The sequence below is a fragment of the Carassius carassius genome, chromosome 33 (assembly GCF_963082965.1).
Source record: "Carassius carassius chromosome 33, fCarCar2.1, whole genome shotgun sequence".
Taxonomy (NCBI): domain Eukaryota; kingdom Metazoa; phylum Chordata; class Actinopteri; order Cypriniformes; family Cyprinidae; genus Carassius; species Carassius carassius.
The window spans coordinates 18,616,308-18,639,527 of NC_081787.1; the positions used below are offsets into that span (position 1 = coordinate 18,616,308).

Here is a 23,220-nt window from a genome sequence, read left to right on the forward strand (position 1 = left end):
TAGTCTTGAGGGCTACTTGTTTGATATAGGCACACACACACACACACACACACACACACACACACACACACACACACACACACACACACACACACACACACACACACACAAAAGGTTCAAGTTTTGAAAAATACAACAACAAACTGTAATATTGTTAAATATGACTATTGAATATATAATTACCGTATATACCCGAATATAAGACAATTTTTTTGTCCTAAAAATAGGCTTTTTTTTCCTAAAAAATGGGGGGTCGTCTTATATTCGTGATATATACAAAATCACGGGGGGAAAGGGAGAAAGAACAACGGCATAAATATGAAATAGTGACTGAATGATATACTTTACATACTTGCATGTAAAATTAGAAAAGCAACATAATATCTGTGTTTAACTAAATTAAAACGCTGCTCCTCTGCACGAGACGCAGAGCGAGAGAGAGAGACAGAGAGTTGCGCGCGCGCGCGCGCGACACGAAGAGCGAGAGAGAGAGAGGTGCGCGCACGAGACGCAGAAAGAGAGAGATAGAGAGACGTGCAGATTCTAAATAGTTTAAATTATTGAATTATTTTATTATGTTTTAATGGTATATGAAATGTCACCAATAGTTATTTTCTCATTTTATGCCATTATCATAAAAAAAAATGAAAGATTACAATTCAGGCTATTTATAGAACATGCTCGGCGGGCGACTCAGAGACTGGCACCATGTTGGAGACCACTGCTATAGGACAAGCGGTTTCGAGAATGGATGGATGAACAGAGCAAGTATACGGAATAGTTATTATATGGCGTCATCTGGCGGATAAATTGGGTACTGAAAGCGCGCGCACAAAAATAAATGCAAACAAAAGCCGCCCACTCTTGCACTTTCATTCGTCCATTCAATTGTCAATCCGCACGCCGGAACTACGAGTAACAGGACCCTCTGTGGCGCAAAAATGGAGGAGAACGTTAAAGACCTCTGTCGACCTCAGATTTATTTATTTGGTGAGCTGAAATAAAACCTCATGTTGCATAATCATATTTATGCTTTAATCAGTATTATGCAATCATATGTCATGCGTCTGCTTGCAGCATTGGAGTGCAATAAAAGAGTTGTGGCTAATGCAGCTAGCCTCATGCATGGAGTTTGCCTTTGTTTATAGCCTAATGCTCTAATGAGTGCAAATGTTATTTTCATTGTTATTTCAAACATATTGTGGACAAGAGGTGTGGGGTATTTCTTTTGCTTACTAAGATTTCGTGTCTGTAGACTTATTCAAGTATGTGGATGTTGATTGTTCCTTGCTTTTTCCTCTAAAGTTGACTTTCATGTAAGTTTTACAACATTAATGAATAAAACACAAGTTTGTCTTCTTCCTTTAGGTTGCTCATTGAAAGCTGGTAAGAAAGAGCACAAAGTTGAGTTAGATGATGATGAGGCTGAACATCAACTGTCACTCAAGTCGGTGAGGAAGATGAATGAATGAAATGTCATTAAAATGACCCAATATCACAGATATTCAGTGCTGTGTGGAGTAGTTCAATCAGTCCTACCTTTATATAAATTTAGAAGTTTTGAGGCGGAGTCGTATAATCTCTATCTGGATCTGTTCTGTACATTTGTCCTTTTCTGTAGCACTTTAAATAATATTCTATCTTGTAAATCCTTTAGTTGATCCTTTACTCCTGTAAAAATGCATGATTACTGTATATTAGCTTTTTTCATGTTTGCTGAAATCAGGGGGTGCTGTAAGTTATTATTATATATATATTTTTTAACTCTAAATCTCTATATATATTTCTAAAGTATTAAATTTACTGAAGAAAGACTGAAGCGGCATATTCTATTCTATTCTATTCTATTCTAATCTATTCTATTCTATTCTATTCTATTCTATTATTTTCTATTCTAAAACATAACATTCTATCCTGGAATAAATAACACTGTTTTATAACGTATTATTCTATGACACTGCATTCAGTTCTGTATTGGGAATATTGTTATCAGTGTTCGTCATCACCGCGCCAGTGATTCGTATTATAAATTGTATTATTTCGATTGCCCATAAACTCACATTAACAAACCAGTTTCCTCTCTTCACCTTTGTGCTCAGGTGTGTTTGGGTGCTGAGGCGGAGGATAAATTCCACACCGTGGAAATGGAGGGATTGACTTACGATGGCAAAATGACCAAAATCACTCTTGCTGTACTGAAGCCATCCGTTCTGCCTTCTGTAAGTGTTCTAGTCTACATTTCTGTGTCAACTGTGCTCAACTGTGCATCCATCTACCTAATTATGCATCATTCATAAGTTATTCTACTTTGGTTATTAATAGTGCAGTGACTGTTTTTGTTCAGTTGGTTTGATTCAGTTCAGTAACTCTTTATTTGACAGTGTCCTTTTCATGGATTTTTCTATAGTAGTAGACCTTTGTTGATTTAGACATCATATTGAATTTAACATGGATGAAAACAAGGCTGTGAAGGATAGACTTGCAGTCTTTATAGTAGCACGCACTGTATAAAGGTCCTAGATCATCTAATCTTCACAACTTCCAAAACCGCTTTTACAGAGTTTTCTGTACTGTAAGTTTTTGGAAGGATGTTTTGTCTGAACAGTTGGTACTGGTATGTTATAACACAGCCGTAGAATCCATTGAACTCCTGTACTTCAGTCCCTCACAGTCTCATTTGTATTCCTGTTAATAATGCATAATTTCTAGCAACTAACTCTAAACCAATCTATAACCCTAACACTATTGTTATTACACATTAATAATTAATATTAATCTGTATATAAGGGAAAAATACCCCCAGGTGAGTAGGATAGAACTTTTTAACTAATAAACATCACCATTTCCAGAACAGAAATTTGAACATAGAGTTCAGATATATATGTATACCCTATATGAACAAATCCTTCTCAATATGGATAGGGATAAAATGTAAAGTTTGTTGTAAGGCCATCCTTAAAAATATTCTTGTTTGCCGTAACCCGACCGACCCTGTCAATTTAGGACCGACTGAATTATTTATTTTTTTCTGCTTTTAGTCCGACCGACTTGCCGATTGGAAATTTGCATTAAGACCGACTAATTTTTTTTTACTCTTCAAACAACTAATACAAAAGCAATAAAATACTATTAATTATATTTAAGTAAGTATTATAAATTAGGGGTTTAACGGTACGTGTATTCGTACCGGACCGTTTCAGTACAGGGCTTTCGGTACGGTGCACGTGTGTACCGAATGACGGAATGCAATATTTTGTGCGCAGAACATAAGTACATTTTTGTGTTTCCAAACGAACATATTAAGTGGTGGAAGTCTCCGTGTTCAGCGCAAATCCCGCCCTGCAGCTGATTCTAAGGCCGGCGACACACTGGATGCGTGGCGCAAGCGTCTCAGCTGCGTGGCGTGTTCGTTTTTAATTCGGCTCAACAGGTTAGAGCTTGCAGACTGCCTGCGTGAGATAAAACGCGTGCATGCTAAAAATAGAACCGACGCCTATTTTTCACGCGACACGCAAGCGTGTTGGAAGCGTTTCCAGGCAAAATAGGATAGGAAAATATGTTTATATGTTATTTTGTACACAACTACATATTAATTCATGACACTTTGATGTTTGAAGGTCTCTAGGTTAACATAAATTCAGATATGAATATAATTTAAAAAAATAAATTAATAATTAGCAATTTTCAAATATTGCACCTGTCAAACATAGTCTATTTTGCCGTCAATACTGTAGACGGTGTCGTTTATCAGTTGGCTTTATATTTATGCTCAACATGAAGTATAGATATTGTTGTCATGAAGACAAGAGCCTGGTCTGTCGGTGGTCTCCCTGTCACCTACAGCAGCAGGCACGGCACGGTTCTGGTGAAGCAGGCCTACAAGCTGGGATTGGTAATGCTGCACTGTAATCATAGTTATTTATTTATATTTTTCATTATATTTTATTATATGATATTGGTTTGAGACTGAGAGTATTTTATTTAGTGGAGAACTTTGCAGCAGTATTTTATTTCTTATTCCTTTTTTATTTTATATATATTTTATTAAAAAGTATTTAAAAAAAAAGTGTATAGTAATGAACAACCTGCAGTTTAATGTTTGCATTTCTTTCCCTTACTGTACCGAAAATGAACCGAACGTGACTTTAAAACCGAGGTACGTACCGAACCGTGATTTTTGCGTACGGTTACACCCCTATTATAAATATATAAATTGCCTAGGCCTACATACAAATGAAGGCTATCTTCTTTAATAAAAAAAAAAAAACGTGACGTCATCTATGTTTACACTATTGGTATTGACAGAGTCAACGGTTCGCACTTAGTAATGATGGCTGCGGCTGCAGTTAACAAAATGTTTGCGGTCACTGTTCAAAGTCATACGGGTTCGGGCACCATAATACATCTAAAAAAATTCATTAAAATAGCTCAACACCGCTTTAACTTGGCACGAAGTTCTGGAAAAACGGTGCCCAGATCTTTTCCCATCCCTTCTCCTCTCTAGTCTAAAACCGTGACCGTGTCGACTGTCACTTTATGTTCGAAAATCTATTGCACGAATCAAGCACGAATCAACCAACACAAGTTTCGAAAAAGAAAATAGGAAATTTATTTTAACGACCTTCTCTCGGAGAAGTGAACATGCGTCACAGAGCAACTGCAGCTTGGGCACCCTTTAGTTTTCTATTGAGCCAGGACTCAAACGCATAACAGCAAATAATACTTCAGCACAATGTTTCTCTTTTTACAACAGAAATGTGAATTCAGCCGGTATTCAGTCTCATACAGTTTCGGGCTTGAATCGCCTAGGGCTGTCAAAATAGCTGAAAAACTAAATTAGAATTTTTTACTTAAATATGATCAAAATTCGAATTGTATTCGAATTTAAAATGCATAATTTCAGTTAGGGTGAAGAAAAGCTTTTTGCTTCTCTTCTGAGGCCTCAAGATAGCACATCGAGCAAAATATTGCTGCACGTTTATTCAAAGCATTAGAATACATGACTGTGAAAAAACAACATAATATTTAAAATAATGTTTATGAACCAATTATTATGAATTAAGTTGCTTAAAGAACTATAAACAAAACAGCGTCATGTATGCATGCATTGTTAAATAAATAAAAAGGGCGGAAAACCAGTCACACAGAATACATTTTTTCATTTAAAAACATGAGATGCAGTGGGATGGGGAACAAAAACCCAACATAAAATCTTGAGATATTTTTAGAAAATTAAATTAAATACATTCATTTTACATGTCTTTCTAAACATGTGGCTCTCTTGTGCGAGACGCGAGTCCAACGGTGTCCCTCTAGAAAATGCGCGAAATATGCGTTCTTGTGAACAGCTTGGTTTCAGTTTTGATGTAAACAAGATCTTCTCCACAATGATGTTCTCTGTGTTTTTTTTTTGTAGTGGCTTCAACTGGATGGGCTAACATAACCTTATAATGCAATGCCACATACATCGTCATCGCATCTCGTGCGCCACTGATAAAGATCAAGTATACTTCGGCCGTCCGCACACAGTCTGCATTATGTCCTTTCCGGCATCCGCGTGCGGGCATTTTTTGAGACCGCGCGGACGGTGCGCGTACACGTTTTTGCATTCGAATGTGGATTTTTATTTTAAATTCTACGAATATTCGAAAAACGATTTTTTTTGACAGCCCTAGAAAATCGCCTATGCGTTTTTTTTGTTCTTGTTGAAATTTAATCGTAAACAGCCATGTTGAAGCCAGTAAATGCAGTAAATGTTTTGCATTATGGCAGTCCACTCTGCTTATTGTTTTTCGAAAATGTTGCACTCCTGTTTGTCATTGTGCACGTAACTTCACGCCAATAAATCATCAGAAATATTGGTCTTTACCAATATTTACATTTACATTTACATTTAATCATTTAGCAGACGCTTTTATCCAAAGCGACTTACAAATGAGAACAATAGAAGCAGTCAGGTCAACAAGAGAACAACAACAGTATACAAGTGCCATGACAAGTCTCAGTTAGTCTAGTATAGAACGCATAGGTAGGGTTTTTTTTTTTTGTTTTTTTTTTTTAATTAAAAGACAAGAAAAGGAAAAGTGCTAGTGTTAGTTGGTTAAGTGCTGTCGAAAAAGATGAGTCTTTAGCTGTTTCTTGAAAATGAGTAAAGACTCAGCTGTACGAATTGAGATTGGGAGGTCATTCCACCAGCTGGGCACAGTCCAGGAAAAGGTCCTTGAGAGTGATTTTGAACTTCTTTGGGATGGTACCACAAGTCGTCGATCACTTGCAGAGCGCAAACTTCTGGAGGGCACATAAGATTTAACCAATGAGTTTAGGTAAGTTGGTGCCATGCCAGTGGTCGTCTTGTAGGCTAGCATCAGTACCTTGAATTTGATGCGAGCAGCTACTGGTAGCCAGTGTAACCTGATGAGGAGTGGAGTAACGTGAGCTTTTTTTGGCTCATTGAAGACAACCCTCGCTGCTGCATTCTGGATCAATTGCAGAGGCTTGACAGTACATGCAGGAAGGCCCGCCAGGAGAGCATTACAATAGTCCAGTCTGGAGAGAACAAGAGCTTGGACAAGAAGTTGGGTTGCTTGCTCTGACAGGAAGGGTCTAATCTTCCTAATGTTGTATAAGGCAAACCTGCAGGACCGGGTAGTTGTAGCAATGTGGTCTGTGAAGCTTAACTGATGATCCATCACAACTCCTAGGTTTCTAGCTGTCCTCAAAGGAGTAATGGTTGATGAGCCCAGCTGTATAGAGAAGTTGTGATGAAGCAATGGGTTAACTGGAATCACCAGGAGTTCTGTCTTCGTAAGGTTAAGCTGAAGGTGATGGTCATTCATCCAGCTAGAGATGTCACTCAGACAGGCTGAAATGCGAGCAGCTACCGTCGGGTCATCTGGTTGGAATGAGAGGTAAAGTTGGGTGTCATAAGCGTAGCAGTGATAAGAAAAGCCATGCTTCTGAATGACAGATCCTAATGATGTCATGTAGATTGAGAAGAGAAGTGGTCCAAGTACTGAGCCTTGAGGAACCCCAGTAGCAAGGTGGTGTGACTTTGAAACATCACCCCTCCAAGACACACTGAAGGATCTGTCAGAGAGGTAGGACTTAACCCACAGGAGTGCTGTTCCAGAGATGCCCATCTTTCTGAGGGTGGACAGGAGAATCTGGTGATTAACAGTGTCAAAAGCAGCAGAAAGGTCCAGTAAGATGAGTACCGAGGATTTTGAAGCTGCTCTTGCTAGTCGCAGGGCTTCAGTAACCGAGAGCAGAGCAGTCTCAGTTGAGTGGCCACTTTTGAAGCCAGATTGGTTGCTGTCCAGGAGGTTGTTCTGTACAAGGAACATAGAAAACTGGTTGAACACCGCTCGCTCAAGTGTCTTTGCAATGAATGGAAGAAGGGATACCGGTCTGTAGTTTTCAAGAAGCGCTGGATTTAGAGATGGTTTCTTGAGCAGTGGGCTTACCCGAGCCTGCTTGAATGCTGAGGGAAATGTTCCAGAGTGAAGAGAGGAGTTGTTAACGCGAGTAAGCGAAGGTATGACTGAAGAAGAGATCGCTTGAAGGAGGTGAGTGGGGATCGGATCAAGTGGACAAGTAGTAGGATGATTGGACAGGAGAAGTTCGGAGACGTCCATCTCTGAGAGTGGGGAGAAGGAGGAGAAAGAGTGTGCATCGGTCATTGTGAAGTTGTCCTCAGTCTGCGGTGTGGAGAATTGGCCGCTGATGGATCTCGTCTTATTTGTGAAGAAAACTGCAAAGTCGTCCGCTGTAAGAGTCGATGGAGCAGGTGGTGGCGGCGGATTAAGAAGAGAAGAGAAAGTCTTGAAGAGTGTCCGAGCGTTACAACAGCTGTTAATTTTGTTGTGGTAGTAGGATGTTTTAGCCGTGAAGACATTTGCAGAGAAGGAAGAGAGGAGAGACTGATACACACTGAGGTCTGTAGAGTTTCTTGATTCCTGCCATTTCCTCTCTGCAGCCCTGAGCTTAGAGCGATGTTCACGGAGAACCTCAGACAGCCAGGGGGCAGATGGGGCAGTGCGTGCTGGTCTAGACAACAGTGGGCAAAAGTTGTCCAAGCAAGATGTTAAAGTGGAGCAAAGAGTGTCCGTAGCGCTGTTTGTGTCCAGAGCAGAGAACTGAGAGAGTGCAGGAAGCGAGGATGAAACCACAGAAGATAGGAGAGATGGAGAGAGTGAGCGTAGGTTCCGTCGAAAGGTGACCTGCGTTGGAGTGTGAGGCACTTCAGGAGTAAGTGCTAGGTTAGCAGTAATGAGGAAGTGGTCTGAGGTGTGCAGTGGAGCAACTGAAGAGTTGTCCACAGAGCAACAGCGCGTGTAGATGAGGTCCAGTTGGTTGCCTGATTTGTGAGTCGCTGTAGTAGACACTAGCTTGAGATCAAATGAGGCGAGCAGAGTTTTGAAGTCAGCAGCCTGGGGTTTATCTAGGTGGATGTTGAAGTCACCAAGCAGTACCAGAGGAGTACCATCTTCAGGAAAGTTTGATAGCAGCACATCCAACTCCTCCAAGAAGTTTCCCAATTGACCTGGGGGACGATAAATGACCAATGAAAGTGGATTTTAACAGGGTGGGTTACAGTAATGGCATGTGATTCAAATAAAACAGTACCTGTAGGTGATGGCTGAAGATCAAATTTCCATTCTTTTGATATAAGGAGACCTGTCCCTCCACCCCTCCCAGTGGTACGAGGAGTGTGGGAACAAGTGAAATTAGTGGAGAGGGCTGCAAGGGTGGCAGTATCTTCAGGTTTGTTCCAAGTCTCTGTCTTCAATATATTGATTGAAGATTCAATATATTGAATCTTTACATTCCTCCTGGCTGTTGTCCGTGGATTTACTTATATTTGGTGTTATTTGCCGTATAAAACTTATTTAGACATGCAAAATCGATTTTACAATCGATTCAATGAACACTTGTCACTCAAATCAAACAGGATTTTTTTTACAAAAGTGACAACCCAAGAAAGCAAAGTAAAAGGTCTCTCATTTATAGGTTTCATTGACACGTAGCGGTGGATGCAAGTAAAACAGTATCTCATTTTTTTTTTCTTCTCACCTGAAATTCATGCAATAAACATGTTTTTGACAAAGATTTACATTTGTTTATGGTCTATATAGCCTGCATCAAAATGAGGTTTGCAATTATGCGCCCGAATGCACGGGTTGAAGACCGTCACGATATGCTAATTTGTTTAAATTCATACCTACGTCATCACCATCACAAAAATGTACTTTTTTTTACATTGAAACTTGAAAAAAAAAAATATAGACCGACCTACCGACCCTTTTTTTTTTTTTTTAATTACTGTTACTGCAAACAAAAATATTTTAAAGAATGGCCCAAGTAAATGTTACTGGAAATTTCTGGCTCAGTGCTGGTGAATTATTATTATTATTATTATTATTATTTTTTACTTTAAAAATATGTATTTTATTTGCAATAAAATTGCAATAAAATTAAAAGTATTGTATTTTCCTTGATTTCCTTCCAATAGTCTGAAAAAACATTATGAGAAGCCATATATGCCAAAATCTCAGAACTGACCAATGTAGGGCCTATTGAAACCTGTTTTATTTTCTCCCCAAATTCAGTTTTTTTTTTTCCACAAAAAATTGATTATTCCTTAAAAATATATAGTTTTAATAATTATTTAATGAATAGTAGTAGTATTACATTAAAACGTATATTCTGTACAAAATAAATATGTTTCTGTCACAGTTTCTTAAAGTTTAACCAGACTTTTATTTTGATGGGTTGCTGTGAAGAGTTTTGTTTGTGTGTATATGATATGATGACAGTTTTTCTCAAATGAAATGGTCAAATGCTCATAAAGTGACTCTCAGAGCAGGTCTGGAGACGATGTTTATGTGTTCACTTCTTCATTCATTGAGACTCCATTCATTCATACAGAGACACGCAGAACATGCAGGATCCATATTTCAATAACATTTTTGCGCCTAAATATTCACAGACACTAGCCCATATTGCGATCTGATTTAAATGAACTGACTTAGCATTACTTTTAATTTATTAGTCTAAAAATTCTGTGACATTCCACGATACATTATACAGCAAATTCCATTTTTTGGAATGGATTCCGCAATTCTGTCTGCATTTTCCACATCGCGGAAATCATAGTACCATACCAGTGCATGAAAAAAGTGATTTTGCCTGTAGTGTCTTTCCTTAATTGTTTAACTGAAAGGGCACCATAAAATTTAACCAAAGCGTCCTTAGATTTAGAGACTTTCACTTCAAATCATATTTTGCGGTAGACAAAGCTTTCAAGTAATGTGGTAGTGAAATAAATATGGCAGATGATTCTTTTCTCAAGTTTACTCAAATTCATTTTGTAAAATAAAAATAGTGCTATTATGCCCTCAATGACATCTTGATATATGGATTTATACTGTGAAGGGATGCCTGTTATGGGTGTTTTATGGTATTGGAAGAATGTGTCTAATAAAAATTCCAGCCGTGCCAAAGCTGGTCAAGTTGTGATTGACAGCTTGTTTTTGGAAGGGGCTGGGCCATCATTGCATCATCAGGACAGCAGGCACAAGCCCTCCATGACATCAGCACATATTTGCCTCTGTTTTATATCAGCTATGGAAAATTTGAGCATTTCTAAAGAGCTCTGCAAGGAATCTATGTTTTTTGGCTCCGAGTGAACAGGATATACCAACTGCGGGTATGATTAGTACTGTGGGTGGAGTTTTTAATGGTGGCGTATTCATTTTCTCTCATATTTGTTTTGTCCACATTTGTAAGCCCTTTTTGTTTTATTTTGTCCTTGTCTGTAAGATCTTGGATTTTTTTCAGTCTATTCAAGCCCAAAATTAGCAAACGCCCCAGGATATCTGACTCGAGCAATAGTTGTACCTTAATTACAAGGCTTTTTCTCGATTTCTCAGGAGACAATCAACTCATCAGTTAGCGTTTGTGTTGAAACGGATCATCTGAGATGATTTTGGACGTGAGGGATTGTTCGCCATTCAATGTAATTACAACAGTTTCATAGCTGTCATTTAAAGCATTAAGCAGACCATCGCACCCTCAGCTGTTTACATCTGGTTGCCATCGATGCAAGTGCTGTTGCCTGGCGCAGTGGAATGTTCATTCAGATTTTTTGGCCGTGGCTTGCATTTCGCGAGTTGCGCAATTATGTACTGATGTTTAGCTGAAGGCCTGGCTGGGATGTTCTGGCATAGAATGATGTCGTGAATTCTTTCTGGGAAACACATTTTTTTTTTGGTTGCTTGTGTGGTGGGAATCATTTATCATCTGATTTTGGCACCAAATCGTCTGATAAAGAACACCTAGTAGTATTTGTTTTAATATTCAATCATCTACACAACTCTTCAAAAGTTTTTTTGTGTTTTGAAGTAAGTCTCTTATGCTGACCAAGGCTAGATTGATCTGATCAAAAATACAACGGTAAGAGTAATATTGTGAAATATTATTACAATTTCAAGTAACTGTTTTCTATTTTAATCGATTTTAATATATAATTTGTTTTTGATGCAAAGCTGAATTTTCAGCACCATTACTCCAGTCTTCAGTGTCACATCATTCTAATATGCTGATTTGCTCCTCAAGAAACATTTCTTATTGTTATAAATGTTTAAAACAGTTGCACTGCTTCATATTTTTGTGGAAACGGGGATACATTTGTTAAGGATTATTTGATGAATAGGAAGTTCAAAACGACAGCATTTATTTGAAATAAAAAATCTTTTGTAACATTATAAATGTCTGTACTGTTACTTTTAATCAACTAAATGCATCCATGCCGAAAAAAACATTGCTGACCCCAAACTTTTGTACCCAAGGTTAGGTGAGTCTTAAAACTGAGCCTGTTTGTGGTGTTTCATTTTTTTTGTTTGATTGTGTTCTAAAAGTAGAGCGTGAAACAAACGTTTTGCATTTGTTTTGTTCCATCATTCTCACTTGATCATTACAGCAATATGTGTGTCTGCATGTTCCCTCTAGCTAAGTCTGGGAGGTTTTGAGGTCACGCCTCCTGTGTCCTTTCGCCTGCAGTCCGGAGCGGGGCCGGTCTACATCAGCGGTCAGCATTTTGTCAGTGAGTACCTTTTTGTCTTTTCTCATTTGTTAGGACCAAACACGACCACTGAAAACCAGTTCAGGAGTTCAGTAAAGCCCTTTCCCAGGTGTGTCTTTTGCCTCTCTTGTTTATTCTTCTCTTCTCTCTGATGAACTTCTTCTTTCTGCTTGATGCGTCGTTCATGGGAGTAATCTGGCCATCCTGAAGGGCCCTTCTCTCTCCACACGGAATCCAAATGAATGAACTGTTACCATGCAACACCATTTTCTCTGATATAATCGCTTCCATATGTTTGCACATGCTGTTTAGACACTTTCAGCATGTCAGCTCTATTCTGCGGATATTAAACAAGTGCAGCATTTGGGTCTCCACTTACATAAGTCAGATTGGTTTTGTCATACAAACTTGGACATGTGAAGTTGTTTTGGTTTTTATTTAAACCACAGTCACTGATGTCTAGAGATCTCTGTGGTGTGCTCAGGTCTGAAGGAATCAGATGATGAGGATGAGGAAGAGGAGGAGAATGATACATCACCAGTGAAGAGACCGTCCAACATGACCCTTGCAAAAGTGCCTCAGGTGATCTGTCTTTGACCACATATCAAATAATGCTGGTTCCACACAGTTCATTAAAAGCTTCTAAATTATGACTGTTTTTGGTGCATTACACTTTGATTTGAAAAACGTCTTCATTTAAATATAAACAGAGATAGATACTTAACATAAAAATCTTACTTAACCTTTTTCTTGGATCAAGATACAACAAAATGACATAATATATTAAGTCTTGTTTTCTGAAAAATTTATCAAAATTAACAGTTCATTCTTAAAACAAGAAAAAAAAAATATCTATCCATTTATCAGTTATTTCCGCTTTTAAGATTTTTCCTACACCAGATAATTGTTATATTTTAAGCATAGATATTTGTACTGGGAAATAAGATAATATAAAGAAGAAAATAATTTATCACAGAATGTGGTACCTTCTTTTGGTAATAAGACATGAAAAGGGTTAAGGGTAAGTGGGTGTTGACTTTTGTGGAATCTCAATAATGAGACACATTGTTCAATACACATTTAATCCTCTAGATATGTGTCTGAGACAAGCAATAGCTTGTCTTCGATGTGATACACAGGGAGTCTGTTTGAAATCTTTTGTCGGAGTGTTGAAATGATCCCAGAATTCTTACTGAAGCAGTGAGCCATGAGATGCTGTCACTTTTTTTTTTTTACTAGGGTTAAGGGTTGTTGTTGTGATTTACGGTAAAATAAAGAAGACACAATTTAATGCATTAATAAATGTTTTTAGAAAAGAAAGTATGTTACAATTTTCTCTAGCATCTAACAAATCACTTCCATTCAGGTTTTACTGCCAGAGTGCTTAGTTTTATATATATTTACTTAGTTCTGTTTCCATTGATTTGCTTCTTTCATTTCAGAAAAAGCTGAAAATGGACACAGATGAAGACGAGGATGAGGATAGTGATGATGATGATGATGACGACGACGACGATGATGATGATGAAGAGTGAGAACTCTTGTTTATTCAGTGTAGATGTGTGCTGTTGAAAGGTTTTTACTAGGGCTGCCCTCGACTAAAGATGTTTCTGATCTACTTATAGTTGTTTATAGGGGCGTAACGGTACACAAAAATCACGGTTCGGTACGCACCTCGGTTTTAAAGTCACGGTTCGGTTCATTTTCGGTACAGTAAGGGAAAGAAATGCAAACATTAAACTGCAGATTGTTTACTACTATAAACTTTTTTTTAAAATTTGTCAAACCAATATCATATAATAAAATATAATGGAAAATATAAATAACTATGATTACAGTGCAGCATTACCAATCCCTCAGGTTTCGTTATTGCGTTGGATCGATCGGAATTAAGAGCAAAGGTCTGTTTAAATGCCGACGGGAGCTGCGTTTGAATTACAATAGTTTTTTTCCTAGTTGTAGTGATGTTCACACTCGCGTGATGCCTTTTGAAAACCTTAGGCCGGTGACACACTGGCATATTGCACCTGTCAAACATAGTCTATTTTGCCGTCAATACTGTTGACGGTGTCCTTTATCAGTAGGCTTTATATTTATGCTCAACATGAAGTATAGATATTGTTGTCGTGAAGACAAGATCCTGGTCTGTCGGCGGTCTCCCTCTATGTCACCTACAGTAGCAGCAGCGCGCCAGCGCCGCGTCAGGCATGATTCTGGTGTGTAAAGACACAGAAAACATGAGGCAGCCGTCATGCAACTGACACGCAGCAGAAACGCCACGCTCACGCCACGCATCGCCGGCCTTAGAATCAGCTGCAGGGCGGGATTTGCGCTGAACGCGGAGACTTCCGCCACTTAATATGTTCGTTTGGAAACACTAAAATTTACCTATGTTCCGTTCACAAAATATTGCATTCGGTACACACGTGCAACCGTACCGAAAGCCCTGTACCGAAACGGTCCGGTTCAAATACACGTACCGTTACACCCCTAGTTGTTTATTTAGTCGACTAATTGCACGTTTATAATAATAAACCATGTAATTCATAATAATGAGCCTTTAATTGCCTGTAGCCTTTCAGTGCTCAAGCGCACACATAAATCTTGCCACAGCGCACTGCAGGAGTAATGTTTATGAATGCATCAGGGAAAAAAAACAGCAGGAAGACTGCCTTAACATTGTAATAATTCATTAATAAACTGTGTTTTCTGTATTTTCGGCTGCAGTAACGAAATCGACGAGACTGACTCGACGTCTCCACAACGGACCACATGTTTCATACAGATTAGATGAGCTAAAAGTATTTGTTTTCTATTTGAAATGGTTCATTTAAGTGTAGATATTTTGCTTTCTGTAGATATATTTTTCATGTCAGTGAGTCAAGCACAGTGTGTCGAGTTTTTTGGAAGCACTCAAGTTCACAGAGACATGGACAGCAGAAAGTGCAACCTGTTTGCTTTCATTATTTTACAAAAGCACAACGGGTTGTTTTTATTGTGAGTGCACACAGATAGATTCGAAAAGATGTATTACTTTTATCTGTATGACCAGAAATTTGTATTTTAAGTTAAATGCAGCTTAAATACAGTTTACACTTGAATAGCATACATTTTTCTAGGTTAACGTTATGTAATGATGATACTACTTGCATGTTTCAGATGATAAGCCGCATTTGAGGTTCTAAACTAAATGACCATTTGGATGTCCTGACCATTGTACTGTAATTACCACATAGACCAGCTGTTAATAATGTCTTTGCCACTTCCTGTGGATTGTTTCTTTTTTTGGAACCTGCAACTAAGTGACTAATAACATTTTTGATAGATTAAACCTCTTCTCGGTTAATTGACTCTTAGGAGGCAGCCCTAGTTTTTACACTCAGTAAACAAGAATTCACTTTGAGAGGATCATTTGTATTTTTGTTCATTTGATAAACGTTTGCATTTTTTTGCTGATTCGCTTTTTAGAGACGATGAAACGCCTGCTGAAAAGAGCCCCATCAAAACCCCTCAAAAAGTGAGTCTTGCCACTTCTTTTATATTTATACAATCAGAAAAGAGGAAATGCTGTGTATTACACTACCGTAAAATGTGTAATATTTTTGAAAGAAGCTTCTCATGCTCACCAAAGCTGCATTTATTTAGTCAAAAAATACAGTAAAGCATTAATATTTCAAATTATTGTTGCACTTTAAAATATTGTTTTTTGTTTTAGTATATTTTAAAATGTAATTTATACCTGTGATCAAAGCTTAATTTTTAGCATAATTACTCCAGTCTTCAGTGTCACATGATTTTTCAGAAATCATTCTAATATGCTGATTTGCTGATCAAGAAATATTTCATGTTATTTTCAAAGTTTTTCTCTTTGTCTTTTTTTCTTTTTCTCTCAAACTCTTTGCTTAACATTTGTGTAGAAACCTTGTTACATTTGGTTTTCAGAATTCTTTGATGAATTTATTTGTAATGTATTGAAATCTTTTGTAACATTATAGAAAGTCATTTATTGTCATTGTCATATTGTCATAAAAAAAAAACCCTACTGACCCGATACTCTTGAACTATTCTGTTACATTGCTATAGTCCAGAATGAAACCAAAACAACCCCATAGTGACCAGCAGGTGCCAGTCTCTGCCTGAGACACAGGATGTTGCCTCATCAAATATTCATCACCACTTGTTATTATCTCATCAATGTTGAGAGCACATGGCATTCTCTCTGTCTCTTCATATAACACAAATTCTTCCTCCCTCATGTCATGTTTATCATCTTTATCATATCTTGTTTGCATCCCGTAATGATCACGTATACAGTACACTGTTAAGCTTCACAGACAGTCTGACTTCACTTGTCTACTCACCACTTGCTTGTTTGGGGTCAGAAGATTAATGTATGAATAAGAAATTAATACTTTCATTCAGCAATTACGTATTAAATTAATCAAAAGTTACAGTAAAGACATTTATAATTTAACTAAAGAATTAATATAATATATATTAAATATATAACGTAAGTGAATGTAGTTCAAATCAAAATCTAAACTATTTATGCACCAATAAAACGCAGTGGAAATAAACTGAAATTGACATCCATAATAAAAACTAATAGCCCTGCTGTGTGTTTGTATGTGTGTTTAGAGATCAAAGCAGGTACATACCTGCTCTGTGAGGACTGATTCCTGCCCTGAGGAGGGACGACAGATGACCACTTCTGTCTCACACTCCACATCCTCCCTCATCCCCCCATCCTGAATGCTTTCTTCTCTTCTCACAGCTTCCAGTGTCTCACTCTCTCTTTCTTTAGCCGTCTCGAGATCTGGCTTTGACCCATCAGCTCTTTTACATGTTTGTTCATTCGCTGTTCACTTCGTTGGAAACAACGTCTGTGAAGTCTGTTTATAATAGTTAATTTATGCTACAGTGTTCAAATGACACATTGCGGGCTAATATACCTTTTTAATAAATAAATATAACCACATTTATGATGCATTATAATGCATGTTTATTCAGGTAGAGTAATGCATTATAATGAATTGGCATATACTATATACTAAGAATAGGTCTTCTAATGTACTGTAACTTTGTTCCTGAGAAAAACATGTAGCTAGTTATAAGGTGATGATTTTCTTCCACTGTCTGTTTTTCTCTGTGGGGTATAGAGTTATAGAGCAATGACAGTGTCCTGTGGTCCCTTTAGACCGTGACTAGACAGGCTGTGCTTCTAACAAATTACTGCTCTCTTTCATCACGGCTCTCTTGATAGCTCAACTGAAAAACTTCTGAGAAGCGTATTGTTACATCACTGAAGAGAAAAGCTGTCACAATCACTCAATTCATACACATTATCCACTGTTATGATTCTAACACGGAGCATGACAGGTGACTGGAGCTTTGGCACCTGTTAAATAACTCATTTTAACCTGCAATGTCTCTCTCTCTCTCTCTCTCTCTCTCTCTCTCTCTCTTTTTCGCTCCGTCCATTTTTTCCAGACCCCAGAGAAGAAGAAAAGTGCAGATAAGCAGAACGGCTCTCCAGACAAGAAAGCGGGGACATCAGGGAAGCCCCAAACACAGGTAAGTTATGATTTACTCGCTTAAAGGTAAAATATCACAATACAGCCGTTTTGTTAGAAATCTACCGAAAAATTGATTAAATATTAAAACATTCATGCCTATATTTGGATAATTAAGCAAACTAAGTGTTTTATTTATTTTTTTTAAATTAAATGTTCTGCGAAACCTGTTTTATCTTATTTGATGGATGCAAACCAAAAGATAAGGTTTGATCATAATAAATTAAGTCCGGCATTAATGCAAAAACAGCTTCATATTATGTAACACTTTGGTTTTAAAACAAACTAAAAAAAAAAGAACATGTTCTGATGTTCTCATGGGTCAATGCAAGTTGTAGGAGCCGTCTGGGTTTCAGGTATTGGTATTCAGTCCACATCCCATTTCCAAATTTCCAAGCCGTGCCAACCAAAAGCCAAATTCTACCAGTCGGTGCCAGAGGTAATTCTTACCAAACGTCCAGGTGCAGTTTAGGACGCCGACGACATGGCAGCCTCACAGAGAAAACCACGGGATAATGAAACAAATGTCTTTGTTTACGATCAGCCAACACCGCCAAGAGCGAAATGTAAATTAGACCAGCGGTACCCCTAAAGATAAATGTGTGCAGCAGCATAATTCAAAACTCCAGCTGTGATTAGCTGAAAACTGCCCCGTCTTGGGAGGACACGATGATCCCGAAGCCATTATTTCTGTATTGTTTTTCACTTAATACACTTTTAATAACCAAGCGTTTTAGAGAAAAATATTCAATCTTGACATTCAAAGTTTTTCTTCTAGGCCATGGAAAAGGTCCATTGTATTTTCCCATGCAAAGAAACAGTGAAGTGCTGTTAACTAGATGCTGGTGGCAACAATCCCAAAACGACCAATTTGAAGGTCATTTGTGGTCTGCTTTAAAACAACAAACTAGTCTCAAAGCCACTGCTTTCTGGCAGGGTGACCGATGTTGGGAATCTAAAATGCATTCTCCAGAATTTCTTGGAATCACATTTTTTTCTCCTTTGACCGGTGCACATGCTGTTGTGTGGGGTTGAATATTCTTTGATGTAGTTTTTTTTTTCTTTCACTGTAATAGTGGTGCTAAATCAAAAAAAATACAGGAGTAGGAACGCTACGCACAGTAAGAGTTCTTCAAAGACATCTAGAGAAGTAACAGTCATCCAGACGGAACACAAGAACAGTGTAAACTTAAGAATGTATGTATATGTGTGCTTTAATTATTTTTTTGTTTTTTATTTCACAAACAATACGACCAGTTACTTAAGTTGGCAGGTTTTTTGAAGGTGACAAACAAAAGCGAGACTGAACTTTCACCAATTATTTAAATTTGTCTGACCTCTGACCCCTGGAACACACCCCTTCAGGACAGGTATAAACCTTTACAGGGTGACCTTTGGTCTTTGAATTCAAACCCGGACCACCTTTAACATGTAAGCACCCGCACAATGTTTGAAACATCCCTTAACAATGTTGAAACCAGTTTGCCATCGTTCCCGCTGGCTGTTCACTTGAAATAACAATGTAAGACTTGGTAAGCTTGTTATTAGCATCTTAGATGCTTGACGTAAGGAGCACTAATTACCTACTGTTATAGAAAGACCTGGGGGGTGGGGGGAGCTGTGTGTGTGTGTGTGTGCACCCGCATTTAGCTAATTCCATAATGGCCATGTTCTGCTGTAAGACGTGGTTGTTAAAACACCTGACCAGATTAGACACTCTTCTGTTTCCGGTCGGCCACTCCTACTCGTCCTTCTCCTACCCTTGTTTCCGGTGGCCACACCTCTGCCTTTAGAAATCATTAGGGCTTGGCGTTGGGTGTCCCTGCAGGCCATGACGTGAGCGGAAACGGTGTGCTCTGTCATTAAAGTGTAGCAGACGCACTGCTTAACTCTTTGCATTCTTTCATCAGAGAACTGTATATCTGTATGAATGCATGAAGACAAATTGCTTGCATTTCAGACTGACATGCACGAGCAGTTGTGGAATGCTCTGTAAGACTGTATTTGCATGTAGAAACAAGTTTAGTACAATAGTATGGGACATAACTGTAAGATACCTACATCTGTGAATGTCATAAAGTATACAAGAATATTCATGCACAAAGTCAAGTTCGTTTTATGCTAGTCTGCCTCAGCCGAAATGCAAACTGTTCATTGACTGTCTTGGTAAATGCTTCCTCATTTCTATTCTATTCCGCAATTTTCATTTCTATTCTGATTCTGATAGGCTCTTTTGCAGCCTAATTTGTTTAAGTTATTTCTGTCAATCCAAAAGTCCTTAAAAAAAGTAACATGGTTTCCAAAAAAAAAACAAAAAACAAAACAAAAATTTTTTTTTTAACACCGATAATAAGACATGTTTCTTGAGCTGCAAATCAGCTTAGAGAGTTTTCTGAAGGACCATATGACACTTAAGACTGGAGTAACGATGATGTTAATTCAGCTTTGCATCACAGGAATGGATTGCATTTTAAAATTGTAATAACATTTTACAATATTAACATTTCTACTGCATTTTTCAAATAAATGCAGCCTCAGTGAGAAAAAAAAACTACACTTCCTTGAAAAACATTAAACATTATTAACGACTCCAAACTTTTGACAATCGATAGTGTATTTACATTTATGTATTCTGCAGATGTTTTTTTATCCAAATTGTCTTACATTGTATAGAAGGTATACATTTTATCTGTTTATGCATTCCCTGCCATTCCCAATGCCATAAAGTATAATCATTATTTTTCAGTCAGAATGAGAAAATGAAACGGCTGAGTAGCTGTGTGCTGAACTGAGTTATGCCTTGAGTCAAAAATCTATCAGAGCATACGATGGAAACATAGAAGAGGCCGACATGATGGCTGTATGGACACTTGTATAGTCGATTCCTATTAGGCAGCTGAGACCATTACCTGTCCTTAAATACATAAAAGCGGTAATATCCCTGATTGTTAAAGGTCAGTTTTTTGGAAGTTACTCACTTGATCACGGCTCAGTGGAGTCACATGTGTGTTTGTGTGTATAGAGGACAACTGATTACATCAAATACTAGCGTGCTAATGATTAAGTGCCGTCCCCTGGCATCTGTAATCAGTGTCTGGCTTAGATTAAAAAGCTCGCTGCACACTCTGTCTGTCAGCTGTCTTAACTCTACAGCTGTCCTTTCCCAACACACAAAAACGCCCTGCTATATAATGACTGCACCACGCTGGGCCTCTCTGGTCTTCTGCCAGTCCTGTGTGTGTGTGTGTGTGTGTGTGTGTCGTGAATGCATTTGTCCTTTAATCTGATACCTTTTGATCTATCGCATGCTAGTCAATTGCTACAGAGGAAAAGGGGATTATTTATTTTGATCTCCCAAAGAAAGACTGGAAGACATTGTCCATTACTTTATGTTCTTCTCTCACTTTCGTCTTTCATCTAGCTGGGCCAAAAGCTTGCTTGAGGGATGTTAACCTGTTCACCTTGAAGCTGAACTCATACACAATGTGTGTCAAGATGTGCCTAGAGATGCTTTGGTTTTGTGACGTTTTCACTGTTAGGAAAGCCAAACTCAGACCAAACTTGTACGTGAGCCTTTAAGTGGACTTGCATCTTATTTTAGTATCTCTCAGACATCTTTCCATTCAAATTATTGTGTGTACATAGTGTAATTTTAACATTATTTATATACATTTGTAGTATATATTCATATGTTTGTTAATGTTTTGAATTTGAATGTATGTATATATTTCGCTTTAGTTTATTTCAGTTTTATTAATTTTATTACTTCAGCTAATTTTATTTCAGTTAGTTTCCTAGGCAATTAACTCATTTTTAAAAAAATTGTTTAGCTAGTATTTCTGGTTTATTTTATATACCTTTTCCTACTGACTTAAAAAAAAAAAAGAATATATAAACATGAAATAATCACTCCACCTATCAAGATGGTCTAGTTGGGTTCACTTTAAAGGGCACGGAGGTCATTTGAAGGATTCATATATTCACATATGGCAAAAGTCTTCATGCTTTACATCTCCATTTCTTCCCTCTATTTCCATCTTTTCACTTACTGTGTAAAACAAGGCTCTATCCATCAGTGTAACCCTACAATCAGTGTGGATTCCTGGCTGGGCTGCATGCATGGACAGGCCAGTGTGTGTGTGTGTGTGTGTGTGTGTGTGAGAGAGAGCGCTTATATCAGTCTGTAGAGGGATAGTATCTCTCTGCTTAAAGCTGGACACACACCTGTGCCCATTGAGCACACACAGACACAGACCCGCTCTTTTAAAGTGTGGACTCCAGATACTTCAGTGAAGTTGTAATAATACAGACATTTGCCCTCACAATCTTCTATACTATGAGAGAGCATCAGTAAGCACGTGAAACATTTTAATTTTATTGCACCAATGCAAACCCTGTTTACACCTGGGAAACTTTACTGGCTTTGAAAGAAAATTACCATCCCGTGCAGTGACAAAATAAGAGACCTGCCCTCCAAAATATGATCACAATTTGGCAACAGGACAGGAGATGCTCCTAGCATCTGCTACAGCACCTGTGTTTACTTGAGCTAAACTGACTTAAAAATCAACTGTGAAACCTGACAAATCCTTCACAGGGACACTTAAAAACATATTAAAGTCTAAAATTAAGATTTCTGTTTAAATTGCATATAAAATTCACCATCCAGTTGGATGAATAAATTAACATGATGCATATTTGTTAGTCATACATAAATGAAACGGGTAAGAAATAGGCACATAGTTCATTTGAATAATATGCATATATTTGTTTTAATTAATCCTTTTCAAAATGCATTTGTTCACATTGCTCAGAATCAGCATACATCTGTTCGTTGTGAAAACGATTACATTTATTCAGTTGAAAACTATTAACATCCTTAAAATATTGCTAAAATATATCTATGTAAAAACAGCGTTTAGTTAAAATTGATGAGATTGAAAAACTGGATTCATATATTATCAATGTATAAACCAGATTATTGTGTATTTACTGTAAAACACATGTAGTCTGTTAGTATTATTACAGAAATCTTACTGGTTTCTTACCCGTTTCATCTATGTATGAGTATGAGTAAGCATCACATTAAGTTTATTTATGTTTATATCAAATATATAATATAAATTATCTAAAAATGTATGAGTTCAATGTATTGTTGAAGAGTACATCCACTAGTACATCTGTGATGGAGAGGATAAACATGCTCACTTGCATTTGTTCTCCGAGAGTAAATTTCATGCAATGATGCTCTGGACAAGTTTCAAAAAAAAAAAAAAAAAGACAGTAAATTGCAAAAATTAATTTGAGAAGTGAAGTTATGTCCGACAGAACCTGCAGCGTCCTTGGTTATCATGGTAATGGACATTGATATAGTTTAAGTGTTTTTGTGGCCACAGTGTGTAATAGTTTTAATGGTGCTGATACAGTAAGTTGTTCATCTCTGTATAACATGAGGGTGTTCGGAAATGATAGTCTTGTCACAGAGAAACAAGTCATTTATTCCTCCTCTTAGCAGAGCGTCCCGTCCCTCCAACGCATCTAAGAGCTTTGGGCTTGTCTTCTCCT

General features: G+C 37.7%; 1 protein-coding gene across 3 annotated transcripts in view; it reads left to right on the forward strand.

The window, feature by feature from the left end:
* The first annotated feature begins 873 nt into the window (after positions 1-873).
* LOC132113912 (nucleophosmin-like) overlaps positions 874-23,220 on the forward strand; it is a 31,194-nt gene continuing 8,847 nt past the window's right edge. For all 3 annotated transcript variants that reach the window (XR_009425227.1, XM_059521969.1, XM_059521968.1), the window contains exons 1-8: positions 874-990; positions 1,369-1,451; positions 2,100-2,219; positions 12,010-12,103; positions 12,567-12,664; positions 13,525-13,613; positions 15,551-15,599; positions 17,573-17,656. Coding sequence is in view for 2 of the 3 variants with exons in the window: in XM_059521969.1 (XP_059377952.1) it covers positions 942-990; positions 1,369-1,451; positions 2,100-2,219; positions 12,010-12,103; positions 12,567-12,664; positions 13,525-13,613; positions 15,551-15,599; positions 17,573-17,656 (666 nt within the window). In the remaining variant the exon portion in view is untranslated. The remainder of the gene's footprint in view (positions 991-1,368; positions 1,452-2,099; positions 2,220-12,009; positions 12,104-12,566; positions 12,665-13,524; positions 13,614-15,550; positions 15,600-17,572; positions 17,657-23,220) is intronic.